At 41.8% G+C, this 14,038-nt stretch overlaps 1 protein-coding gene across 2 annotated transcripts in view; it reads left to right on the top strand.

Moving 5' to 3' along the window:
- Nucleotides 1-14,038, top strand: part of Saysd1 (SAYSVFN motif domain containing 1) — a 39,619-nt gene that overhangs the window by 14,965 nt on the left and 10,616 nt on the right. The window contains exon 3 of one of the 2 annotated variants that reach the window (XM_068383310.1): nucleotides 4,397-4,525. In XM_068383310.1, the coding sequence (XP_068239411.1) occupies nucleotides 4,397-4,525 (129 nt within the window). Of the gene's footprint in view, nucleotides 1-4,396; nucleotides 4,867-14,038 lie in introns of those variants that run through there. The other variant, XM_068383311.1, reaches the window with a different exon arrangement.

The following is a 14,038-nucleotide window of genomic DNA, read 5'->3' as shown; positions in this document are numbered from 1 at the left end:
AGGAAGTTGCTGTTCCCTCTCCTACTGATATTACCTTGAGGACTCTGTCAGATGGAGAGGAGCCTAAAGCTGCTTAGCCCTCTATGGACTTTAATTAAATCATGATGATTTTTTTTAAGGATCTTTGTCCGGATCTTTTTGTAACTGCTGCTCCTCGTTCGCCTAAACGTCAGAGCTTACACTAGGCCTAGCTACTTCGAAGCCGTTGTTTTTAAGCTAGTGCTCTCTCGCTCTCCTAGAGAGCTTTACGTTTGCTAGGCGACTGGTTTATCACCAGGAGGAGTTTGGGGGATACAGCCTTTGCTTTCCCTTCTTTTAAACTGGCTTATAGAGCGAGAGTCTGATATGACACGAGAGAAGTTCTCGGCTTTGGAGTTCATGCCTCTGCCCAGATAGACTTCTCAAATCTCGTAGACTCTCCCTGGCGCCTGGCCAGGAGACGCTCCAAGTTTTTTACAGGTCAACTTCACAGCTGTTTTCGAGCCTTTGAAGTTTTGTTGTACAATTATGTCATGCATAAACAAGGCTTTCAGGGATGGAAAGCGGTACCGCCTCAGTCGCTAACCCCGTCTGTTGCCGCACCTGCTCCCATAGACCCTAAATGGGCTTTGCTGCAAGCATGCAGTCCAAGCTTGCGTCCTTGATAGAGGACTTTAATGCGGAGAAGGTTGCTGCCGAACCTTCTGGCCAACAACCTTCCAACCGGTCGGTTGTGCGTCCTGTTGACGCTGAGGTAACCTTCTCGCGTCTGCCAGTTGAGGTGGTTCCTCCACCGATGCGACCCAGTGTGGGTTGCCAGCCGCACGTTGACGTTAAGCGACGCTCGGAGGTGGTTGTTGACGTTCAGGACGTTCAACAACCAGCAGAGGTGACTTGTTTTGACGCAGTGCGTCAACCTCAGCAACCCGGTATGGTGTTGACTGCACAACCCAGACGGTCTAGACAGTCTCGGGTAGACGCTGTGCTTCCTCGCGCACCCATGGTTGTTGACAGTTCACAGACTGTGCAGCAGTTCCATGATGTTGCGTCCGGCTCCGTCACGCATGCACCAGTGCGACCGGACTCAGCGAGCCAGACGCTGCCCACTCCGTTGCCGTTTCCTCATCAGTTTTCGGATGAGGAACTATCTGATGAGGATGTTGCTGAACAACAAGACGATCAGCCCCCAGAATAGATCAAGCCCTGCTATCCATCCAGAAGATGCTGAAGAAGGAACGCTGCTCAGTCAGGCTGTGGATGAGTCTGGTAGGGATGCTGTCATCCGTGGAACATTTTGTGTCACTAGGAAGACTACACCTCCGTCCTCTTCAATACCATCTAGCTTTTCACTGGAAAAAGGACAAGACGCTAGAAGCGGTCTCGATCCCGATTTCCTAAAAGATAAAGTCTTGTCTGACTTGGTGGAAGGACAATATCAACCTAAGAGAGGGTCTTCCCCTGGCTGTTCAGACTCCCAACCACGTTCTCTTCTCGGACGCATCGGACGTGGGCTGGGGCGCGACACTAGACGGTCGGGAATGCTCAGGTCTGTGGAACTCGAGTCAGAGGAGCATGCATATCAACTGCAAGGAGCTGTTGGCAGTACATCTGGCCTTGAAAAGCTTCAAGTCTCTCCTTCGAGGCAAAGTGGTGGAAGTAAACTCAGACAACACCACGGCCTTGGCGTACATCTCCAAACAAGGAGGTACCCACTCACTGACGTTGTACGAGATCGCAAGGGACCTGCTCATCTGGTCAAAAGGTCAAGACATCTCCCTAGTAACGAGGTTCATCCTAGGCAACTTGAATGTCATAGCAGATTGTCTCAGTCGTGAAAGGGCAAGTAATTCCAACAGAATGGACCCTCCACAAGGATGTGTGCAAGAGACTTTGGGCCACTTGGGGCCAACCAACCATAGATCTCTTTGCAACCTCGCTGACCAAGAGGCTTCCAATCTATTGCTCCCCAGTCCCGGACCCAGCAGCAATACATATAGATGCCTTCCTCCTAGATTGGTCACATCTGGATCTCTACGCATTCCCACCGTTCAAGATTGTCAACAAGGTACTGCAGAAGTTCGCCTCTCACGAAGGGACAAGGTTGACGTTAGTTGCTCCCCTCTGGCCCGCGAGAGAATGGTTCACCGAGGTTCTTCGATGGCTAGTAGACGTTCCCAGAAGTCTTACTCTAAGGGTGGACCTTCTACGTCAGCCTCACGTAAAGAAGGTACACCAAAGCCTCCTCGCTCTTCGTCTGACTGCCTTCAGACTATCGAAAGACTCTCGAGAGCTAGAGGCTTTTCGAAGGAGGCAGCCAGTGCGATTGCTAGAGCAAGGAGAGCATCCACCATTAGAGTCTACCAATCGAAGTGGGAAGTCTTCCGAGACTGGTGCAAGTCAGTTTCTGTATCCTCGACCAGTACCTCTGTAGCTCAAATAGCTGATTTTCTCTTATACCAGAGAAAAGGACGATACCTTTCAGCTCCCACTATCAAGGGCTACAGAAGCATGTTGGCATCGGTCTTCCGGCATAGAGGCTTAGATCTTTCCAACAATAAAGATTTTCAAGACCTCCTTAAGTCTTTTGAGACCACCAAGGAGCGTCGTTTGGCTACCCCTGGTTGGAATTTAGACGTGGTACTAAGATTCCTCATGTCAGACAGGTTTGAGCCGCTACAATCAGCCTCCCTGAAAGATCTCACTCTAAAGACTCTTTTCCTGGTATGCTTAGCCTCAGCTAAAAGAGTCAGTGAGATTCATGCCTTCAGCAAGAACATCGGATTTTCGTCAGAAAAAGCCACCTGTTCGCTACAACTTGGTTTTCTAGCCAAAAATGTGCTGCCTTCTCGGCCTTGGCCTAAATCTTTCGATATTCCCAGCTTATCGGAGATTGTAGGCAATGAACTAGAAAGAGTCTTATGCCCTGTGAGAGCTCTTAAGTTCTATTTAAAGCGTACCAAACCTTTACGAGGCCAATCTGAAGCTTTATGGTGTTCAGTTAAGAAACCATCTTTGCCTATGTCAAAGAATGCTTTATCATACTTTATCAGACTGTTAATACGAGAAGCTCATTCACATCTGAGTGAGGAAGACCGAGCTTTGCTTAAGGTGAAGACGCACGAAGTTAGAGCTGTTGCAACTTCAGTGGCCTTTAAGCAAAATAGATCTCTGCGAAGTATAATGGACGCAACCTATTGGAGAAGCAAGTCAGTGTTCGCGTCTTTTTATCTAAAGGATGTCCAGTCTCTTTACGAGGACTGCTACACACTGGGACCATTCGTAGCAGCGAGTGCAGTAGTGGGTGAGGGCTCAACCACTACAATTCCCTAATTCCAGATCCTTTTAATCTTTCTCTTGAAATGTTTTTTAATGTTGTTTTTATGGGTTGTCCGGAAGGCTAAGAAGCCTTTCGCATCCTGGTTGATTTGGCGGGTGGTCAAAGTCATTTCTTGAGAGCGCCTAGATTAGGGATTTGATGAGGTCCTGTTGTATGGGTTGCAGCCCTTGATACTCCAGCTCCTAGGGGTCGATCAGCATCCTAAGAGGATCGCGAGGCTCCGTAAGGAAGACGTACTTATAAGGCAGAGTAATCGTTCAAGTCGACTTCCTTACCAGGTACCTATTTATTTTGTTTTTGTTATTTTGATAACTTCTAAAATGAAATAAAAAACTCTTAGCTCATAAAATATAAACATATATTACTGGTCTCTACCCACCATCCTGGGTGTGAATCAGCTATATATTCACCGGCTAATTTAAATATTTAAAAATGATATTTTAATTATAAAATAAATTTTTGAATATACTTACCCGGTGAATATATAAATTAAATGACCCTCCCTTCCTCCCCAATAGAGACGCAGTGGGACGAGGAGAAAATTGAGTCTTTGTTTACATTGAGCTTGGTATCTGGTCGACAGATGGCTCTGTTGGGCACACCCGCAACTTGTATAGTGATCGCTGGCGAGTTTTTTCTGTACAGTTTGTCTGTCGAGCAACAGAGTTGCAGCTATATATTCACCGGGTAAGTATATTCAAAAATTTATTTTATAATTAAAATATCATTTTATAAGTAAACTGGGTGCTGTTGTTATTTAGTTTGGTTAAGCTTTGTCAGACATTGAGAGATGTAGTCAACTGCTAAAATACTACATTTGCATACAGAGAAATATTAAAACTTGTATGTTTCACTGTGAAATTCTTTGATTTCTTGCCTTATTAGTGATTTGAAAATTTTATTGACTGATTCACTTTAAAAAGATTTCTATTTGTCGTGGCTAATGTTACACATTTTTACATTGGCATTACTATATACAGATGTACACCATGTAGAATATAGTCAGTATTACATGTGAAAATTTTAATCTATTCAGGATTTAGAAAAAAAAAAAACACTAATGGTAATTTTCTATTTCAGGTATAACATGAGATCTGGACCCAAGAGAAAAGGAGAAATTAGTGCTTATTCAGTATTTAACCCTAATTGTGAAACAATTGATGGGACATTCACTGCGGAACAATTTGAGCGTGAATTATTACACAAGATGTAGCTATGAAGAGAATCTATTTATTTTTCTATTGTCTTTTTGCTACTTATATATTTAAAAGTATTTACTAGTGTTGATTTGAAAATCTGCTGGCTGTGCAAAGCCTTCCGTATATCAAGAATGTGGTATAAAAGGTTGATTTTAAGTGTAGGGAAACGTAGAAAAGAAAATTTATATAAAGTTTTAAAAAGAAATTTATTAAGGAAATTGATATGATTTTATAGTTTTCACCACTCACTTTCAAATAGATTTAATATCATAGTGACATTAATTTGCATCTCTCTCTCTCTCTCTCTCTCTCTCTCTCTCTCTCTCTCTCTCTCTCTCTCTCTCTCTCTCTCTCTCCTCTCTCTCTCTCTCTCTCTCTCTCTCTCTCTCCAGTATCATTCCTAACGTAACTACCTGGCGTAATTAAATATATACATATATATGCACACACACATTTTATATCATCTGGCCACAAGGCCAAGCAATCAAGTCGATGTATAAACAAGAATGTTTATGAAGGGAAACTTAAGATGATGGGCAGAAAGATAAAAGAAAGTAGAGCATTTCCATACAAACTATCAACTTCCTACTTCACTATTTTTTCCGAATTTAATGTAATTTCAGTATGCTCAGTATGAACTGTTGTATTAACCTTTCTTCATCGAAGTCATTATTCTAGTTTTGTCCATAGACATCCCATCCCAATTCATATTCTCATCCTGTATCAACTTTTCTCTAGGAAGAGGACCCCACAATGACCTCCATTAACAGTCGCCCATTTTCAGTTTATCCGCATTCAGTTGCCTTCTAGCGAGTCACTATTCTGATATGAATACTGTTTGGCCAGGAACTGTTTTCCGATTAACCCTTTTACCCCCAAAAGACATACTGGTACGTTTCACAAAACTCATCCCTTTACCCCCATGGATGTACTGGTACGTCCTTGCAAAAAACTGCTATTTAAATTTTTTATTGCATATTTTTGATAATTTTTTGAGAAACTTCAGGCATTTTCCAAGAGAATGAGACCAACCTGACCTCTCTATGACGAAAATTAAGGCTGTTAGAACAATTTAAAACAAAATATACTGCAGAATATGCTTGAAAAAAAAATAACCCCTGGGGGTTAAGGGTTGGAAAGTTCCAAATAGCCTGGGGGTAAAAGGGTTAAGAGTACCTGCTTTATTTTACATAAAATTCAGGTTACTACTCAGGAGATAGTATTCAGTCGAGATTAAGGTACCATCCTTACCCATTTCAGCTCTGATAACTGTAAATTTACGTATAATTTGGAGCCATTGGTAAGCATGGTTCTCTGAGAATCAATTGTAATTGTCTGACCAGTGTTTAAGCTGTTCTTATGCAAAGAACTACAGTCAGCCATGCATTGGAGTTTTCTTTTGATAAACGAGTAATTATTATATTAAAGTACATTATCTGTAGACAAAATATGGATTGGGACCAATGCAACATCTTATAAACAAACTGTCTAAGCTTATAGTATATAAGGAGCAATTCCTTCTTACTCCCATAGGAGTCTTGAGTACAATATATAGCCAAAAAACGTGCGATACAATATATACAGAAATTTTATAGATTGTTGCATAATGCAATGTTTACACTAAGCATAATAATAGCATAGATATACATTTAAAAGGGATGAGCAAATATGAAAAACTAATGAATTTTATATACAAGTATATACAAATATATAAACAGAATACATGGGGTGTTTTAATTCACTCCCTTTCACCATCTAAAAATGACCATTGGCAATGGCGACGTTGATAATAATGGAATTGGGATCAGTATTTGTACTCGTAAACTTGAAATCGTTGCACCAATCTTTCCAATAATTTTAGCACCCATAAGCCTTGCTTCTTCCAATATGGCCTGCAGATTTCCCGGGGTAAAATGTCATAGTGAGGATTGTGCATATCGTTTCATATGGTCTCATACTTGCTCATTGAGTCCAGAATGACCGGTTGGGAAGCGGACGACCTCATGCCCTTACAAGCGGATGGTGTCGTCCACCAGGTATTGTTTTCTGGCCTCTTTTTCTTACAAACCCTCAGCCATACTAAACGTGTCATGTAGTAGAAAGTATATTCCGGGATGTTCCAGCCATTTTATTTTGTCCTGTTATTTTAGTGGCAGATGTGGGACAATGACTATCTTCTGTTAGCATGGTATGGTACATGGTCTATTACCAGGACCGATGGCTCAGGAAAAAATGGAAAAGTACCGATAGTCTACCATTGGCAGAACTATTGGCCATTCATCTTTGCATGGTAGTTGCCACTGATGTGTCTTGTGGGGGGAAAAAAGCAGACTTCTCAATAAATCCTTACGCTGAGCCAGCAGAAAACACTACGAAGATTTCCCTTTCGCATAGCATCATTTAATGGCTGTATACATTGTTGGTGATTAGCTGCTGAGTACTAACTGTTGAAGAAGAAATGTCGAAAGACCAAGCTGGTTTTAGACCAGGTCGATCCTGCTGCAGTCGGGTATTAAACCTGACTCAATGCATCGAGGACGGGCTTGAGAAGATGCAAATCACTGGTAGTCTTTGTCAATTTTATAGGGGCATATGCCACTGTAAACCTTAGAGCACTCCTTCTGAAGGTTGCTCAAACTATACCGAGTACCAGCATAGTCCACATCATTGAATAATTTTTTACCAATTGGCAATTCTCTGTAGAAATGGATGGCAGAAATATCAAATGGATGGTACAGAAATTCTCTGTAGAAATGGATGGCAGAAATATCAAATGGATGGTACAGAACAATGTCCTACCACAAGGGTCAGTGCTGGCACTGATATTATTTAACATCTATACAAATGACTAGCCACAGTTTCAGAATATCCGTAGGTACATATATTCAGACGACCAGTGCATTTCCAAACAGTCAGACTTCTTCACCACAATCGAAGAAAAACTATCAAGGGGCCTAACTGCTCTCTCCACCTACTACAAAAAGTGGCGCCTAAATGCCAATTCAAGCAAAACACAGGAGCGTGCCTTCTACCTGAACAATCACCAGGCAAACAAAGCTAAAGATATAATGGGGTGACAAAATACTGGAAAATAACCCCTACCCAGTCTGATTGGATGTCACCCTGGACAGAATGCTCTCCTTTAAAGAGCACACAAATAAAATCAAACTTAAATTAGCAATTAGGAGTAACCTCCTTAGCAAACTCGCGTACGCCGGCTGTAGAACACACCCAGAGACTGAGACGAACAGCATAGCACTTTGTTACTTTATTGTGGAGTAATGTGCACCAGTGTGAGCAAGATCATGCCATGCGCATAAGGTAAGCCGAGAGCTAAGTGCTGTCAGACTATTACTGGTACCCTAAAGACAACTACCATCATTATGTAAAATAGCTGTTATGCCACCACCCCATATCCGATGGTAAACACTAGCAAATACTGAAAGGAATAAGCAAATTAATGACCCTAGACATCCTTGTGGCATGACCCAAGTGGAGGTAGAGGTAGACCCCCATCCTTTGTGTCCTGGGTGTTGTGGTAAGCAATGTTTCTTCTCTTTTACAGTACTATTTATGCTTTTTGCTGAGATTACCCACCTTCTCATTAGGAGAAATACAATAGTTGTCAGAAGTAGGCTAAGAGGGATTGTTCCCCTTCCTATGCTGAGACGGCGTCAATGACCTTCGACGTTAGAATGCCAGAGAACTTCAAATCATTCATTCTATGCTGAGAGCTAGAAGCAGAACCCTTCTATTTTGAATCCTGATCTTTCTCTTCCAGACCCTTCAGGAAACTCCGATATCTAAGGAAGATGGCCATTTTGTTCAGCTTAGCTCAGGAGATCACCTTTTTATTTCAGATATTGCAGATCTGGAAGTTTTCTCCGCCACTATGCAGGAGCTCTCCCCGGTGATAATCCTAAAAGTATCGTCTAAAAGTACGCCATCTTGGAGCCTACACCGAGAGGCGACAGATTAACCTATTTCCCCAGGTGCAGAAATAGGTTTGTTTGCATACTATCCTCCGATCCGTACTTATAACAAGTCTGCCTCCTTCTAACTTCAATGAGTGCAAAAAGTAAGTCATCCCTCGATAAGAAGCAACTAGCTCCTCCCAAGGAAGATCACTTTTTTATCAGATAATTCAGGTAGACTTCATAAGGAATTACAAGTTAGGTCATATCGTATAAGTGCAGGTGCAATGTTAGCCCTGCACTTGCAAACATTTCACGAGCAACTAGAACTCGTATTTACGTGTCGGGAACTAGTTTTCTGTCCTCCACTAGATTGACTTATACTTTTTCAGGACCTTGTAGATATGATAATACGTACTGTACTAAATTTCCTTGACTATGCTTGTGCCCAGATAAGTTAAAATAGCTTCAAAATAACTTGAACCGAAGCCAAAATAGTTCAAAATTTTGAGAGGAAGAGGGCAGCTGAACCATACCCGCCATTTCCTTGTATCGCATCAACTGCAGTACAGATTTTTCGTACCAGCCTCCTCTTAAGAGACAGGTTGGACTCCCCGACATATTATTCTGCACAAAGATATAAATGCTCTTGGGAGGATACACCAAATAGGTCTTGTTCTTCTCCACAAGTTTTCAAGTTAGGAGAAGGTGACAATGCCTTCTCTTCCTTTTCCTTCTTATTATGATCATGAGTCTCAAACTCATTTTAATCAGAACCCTTTCTGTTTGGGTTCTGTTACCTTATCAAAAGTCATATAGACAATATCATAAAAACTAAACATTTAAATTAAACTACTGTAATTCACTCTATCCAAGGGCAAATTGGGTCTCCGTGGATGTACTGAAAAATCTTTTGAGACATTCAAAATCCTTTTAACTCCTTGTAACTCATGCTTCAGAATTTAGACAACAATCCCATCATTTTATATGAAGGTACCTCAGAAAGACCTCTTACTAGAGAAAGAGATATCACAGATGCTCATGAAAGACAATAGCAGAAGTCTTGACAGATCTCCATGTTTCTTGAGCAACATCTTCCTGGTAGAGAAACTAAAGAAGGCTAGAGACCTGTCATAGACCTTTCCCGCTTGAATAAGTTTGTCCTCCAAACGAGGTTCAAGATGGAGGTACCAAGCACAGTAATTCAGGCCATCTAGAAGAATGACTTCCTGCTGACCATAGACATGAAAGATGTGTACAGTACTTCCAAATTCTTGTCCATCTGAGGTCAAGGAAGTACTAACGTTATCTTTTCAGAGAGAAAGTATATCAGTTCAAGGTGCTACGCTTCGGTCTATACACAGCACAACAGGTATTTACCCGTCTGTTCACTCGTCTTCCCTATTGGCACATATCATGGGGATAAGACTTAAAATACCTAGATGACTGGCTTCTGGCAGAGTCAAGATCACAATTCATCCGTCACAGGAACCTCTTGCTCAATATATTCAAGGAGCTAGGGGTCTGTTTGAATTTTGAGAAGTCCAGTGTATGGTACTTGGACATAGATATAGATTTGACCCAAGCCAGAGTATATCCATCCTCAGACAGAGTTCAGAGATTGAGACAGGTTGCAGCACCCTTTCTGGAAAAGAATTTCCTTCCAGTTCACGCATGGTAGAAGCTCCTGTGCCATCCTTCCTCCATAGAGAAGCTAGTATACTTTGGGAGAATGCACGTTCGCTCTCTTCAGTGGACATTAAAGAGTTCAGATCTCCCATCATCTCTCTTGAAGATCCTCGAAACATGACAGACCTTTTATGGTGGCTAAAGGAGAAAATTCTGTTTGCTGGATCTCTTCTACAGGTTCCGTATTCAGAGTTTCTTCTTTTTTTCAGATGCTTCTCGCTAGGTTTCGGGAGCCCATCCAAGGAAGGAACAGATTACAGGTACATTGTCAGAGAAAGACCATTCCTCCCACATAAATTACCTCGAGTTGAAGGCTGTGTACCTAGTGTTACTCCACTTTTCAGAGACAATCAAAAGTCACTCGGTATTGTTGATGAATGACAACACAACTATAGTGACTTGATGAGTGACACCATGACTGTAGTGTCTTGCATCAACAAATGGGGTTCTGTATCCCATTTGTCATACCAGCTAGCAGTGGGAGTACAACATTGGGCACAAGTAAATGCTGTTCTTTCAGCATGATTCAATCCAGGGAAGAGGAATGTAATAGACAATGTGAGCTGACTTAGGACGATAATTGGATCAGAATAGTCTTTGAATCCTCAAGTGGCAACGAGTCTTCTGACTTTGTGATGTTCCCTGATTACAGACATGTATGCCACTCATCTGAACAACAAACTCCGTTCATTATTTACTTAACTATTGCACCCCAGCGATTATTACTGTATTGTAAATGTACAATATTCAGCGTTATTTCAAATATATCTTATTATCGTAAGCTAACAGTTAGATCCACCACTCTGGCTACTACCAGTACCAATGACCTTCAATTGAGTCTAACATTACCACAACTGTCGTGACAATGTTTATTAAATCAAACTTGACTCCATCATTCAAACTACAAAAGCATATCGTTCCAGATCTTCTTTATTGGAAAATGTGAAAAATGTAATTTTGGGCTGTTCCTACGTGAATTTTTGCATTTATGTGCACAACACCTACGACTGTGTCCTTCCAACACTCGTGGGATCGATTGAACATTTTTGCTTTTCCCCCATTCTGCCTAATCCTCCAGGTGTTGGATAAGTCAGGTCATCACAAAATCTAAAGAGTAACGTTGGTTATACCCAAGTGGCCTCACCTGAACTGGTATCCAGACCTTCTAGATCTTCTCACAGACATTCCAAGGGAACTTCCTGTTTGAGCAAACCTTCTACATCAAGCTCACATGTAAAAATATCATGCAGCAGCTCACTGCCTATCTCTTCACGGCTGAAGGTTATCCAGTCGTCTGCAGTGGTCTATGAAGCGAAATGGTAATTTTTCTGTAATTGGTGTTGTAGAAAGGGTACAGTATTGCTCCACTCATGGCTAATATACCACTTATTGCAGACTTTTTAGTTTTCCTGCTGGAGAAACTTCTCACTGTCACAGCGGTAAAAGGCTATTGCTCAGCCATAACCCAGGTCTTCAAACTGAGGGGAATCGATCTCTCCTCTTTGGTGGGATCTCTCAGGTTTGATGAGTTTTGAGCAGTCTTTCCCACCATGGGAACTCAAATCCCCTTCCTTGGAGTGTGATTGAAGTTCTGAGGTCCCTAAAGATGACACCTTAGGAACCCATCCACTAAGTTTTGGATCCAGACCTTAGTCTCAAGACTGTCTTCCTTTTAGCTTTGGCCTCTTCAAAGAGAGTGAGTTTATTGCCAAGACCCAAAATCCATCAATTAGTGGATACAGTAAGAGATTTGACTCCTCCATCTCAGTGATCAAGGAGGTAAATGATAATCTGGACAGTTTGTTACTTTGTCCTGTAAGGGCAGTTTGTCGTTAATTAAAAGAATTGCTCCCTTCAGTCCGTCCATCCCTAACTTGTTTGCAAGCAGAGGTTGAACCAAGAACACCTTAATTTTCTGGTTACGTGAAACCATCCTTAAGGCATATAAATCTTTGGAAGAAGTGTCGACTCTCCCTTCCCCCCAAATCTTGTGACAAACGTGGTGTTGCCGCACGTAGCGATCCGCAAAAACCAATCAGTAGGTCAAGTCCTTAGTGCAAGTGTTTTGAAGAGACAAACCACCTTCACCACATATTACTTAAAAGCCTGCTCCTACCAGATCACTTGATACTTTCTCTTTTTGGGCCCAATAGTGGCTGCACAAAAATAGTCTGAGACTTATGCCCTTGCAGGATGGTTAACTCTTTGCCACATCATCAGTTATTCTCAGCCTGAGTGTGTATGACAGTAGAATGAATGAATTCTTCCTTCTCTTTCAAGCATCCCCTCCTTGGGAGTATCAGTATAGAAGACCACTTATGCAGATAAGAATATCTCTGTGACATTATTATTTTTTTTTATTTAAACATACAGTAATGATTTTTATTTTAAAATTTGTTCATACAAAATCTTAAATTTTTTTGGGCAGTGACTTTGTCACTCACTTTTTGTTCATGAGGTCGACATCTAGACCTTGCCTCTCATACCAGGCGGTCGAGATTGTTTTGTTTTTATCCTTTGGGTCATGGGTCAGACAGATGCTCCATGTTTCTGAGACTTCCTCCAACCTCAGGAATATTCCCATTTAAATTATGAGGATTTGTATTTTGAATAGAAACAAACTTCAAATTTTAAAAAATTATTTCTATTTTTCCTGGTTATAGAAACTTGAGTCATTTACTTTATATGTTCTACTTCATCCACCCCTCAAGTCTTGACCATGAGCAAGTGAAGCAAGTCCCACTGATTCAGCCACTCCTAATCAGCGTATGTTAGATGCTGGCAACCATATAATGTTACCAGAATCCCACTATTTCCTTGATTCTAGCTGTAGCAAAATTGCAGCAGAGTAAACTTCACTATTCCAGTAATAGTGGAGTTTCTAATTTATCTGCAGGAGGAAAAACACCTCTGTCTCGGCGGTGAAAGGATATCGCTCAGCCTTAAGCCTACCTTTAGACTGATTAGGGTGTACCTTTACTCTTCGTTGGAACTTTCCCTACTTATGCAAAGTTATGAGATCTCTTGCCCCCAGCCAGAGATAAGACCTCTTCCTTCGAACGTGGTCCGTGTCTTGAAGTCCTTGAAAGGACCTCCCTACAAACCTTTACGTCACGCGAAATACTGGAATGTCAGTTTGAAAACAACTTTCCTACTTGACTTAGCGCCAGCTAAAAGAATTAGTGAACTTCATTGTCTCTCGTATGTCGGCAACCATTCAAGGGGAAGAGGGGAAGTGACTCGGCTTCATCGCTAAGTTTACTGCAAAGGCTCAAAATCCGGGGATACTGGACCTTAGATTCAGACCCTTTCAGGTTAAGAGTCTACGTTCTGAAACCAGTGATCCAGATCAAATGTTAGTATGCCCAGTACAGAATTTGAGGTTCTACCTTAAGGGTACAGCTGCAACCCGACCTCGACTACCATCATTGCTAAGGCCGACTGAACTGCCTCCATCCTGAAGGTGGACTTAGTCTCAAACAAGTTAAAAACCAAGAAATCTATTATGGGGTGCCAAGCCCCTGAGGCCTTTAGAAACACCCAACACAGGCGAGTTAAAACCAGAGAATGGCGATCTAGCTTTACAGCTTCATTCTCCACCAGGGCTATCAACTCCGTCCAATTCCTGCCTGGCCCCCCGAAGGAACTGGGGATATAACTGTAAAGCTCGAAGGTTTGTATTTCTACCAGAACAAATTACGAATTTACGAGATAATTTATATTTTTCTTCACTATACAAACCAAAGTCCTTTATTCGTAATTTCCTTCCATCACCAACCCCCAAGAAAGTCCCAACTGAAATCAAAGTGACTACTGTACTGTACTTGGTGAGCAAGCAGAGGGGTAGGGCTTCCCTCCCCCAACCAGGTAGTTACCAGCCACCTGTTTACACTTAGTTTGTTCCAACACCGAGTACTTAT

The sequence above is a fragment of the Palaemon carinicauda genome, chromosome 11 (assembly GCF_036898095.1).
Source record: "Palaemon carinicauda isolate YSFRI2023 chromosome 11, ASM3689809v2, whole genome shotgun sequence".
Lineage (NCBI taxonomy): Eukaryota > Metazoa > Arthropoda > Malacostraca > Decapoda > Palaemonidae > Palaemon > Palaemon carinicauda.
This window is presented reverse-complemented; position numbering and strand designations above follow the sequence as displayed.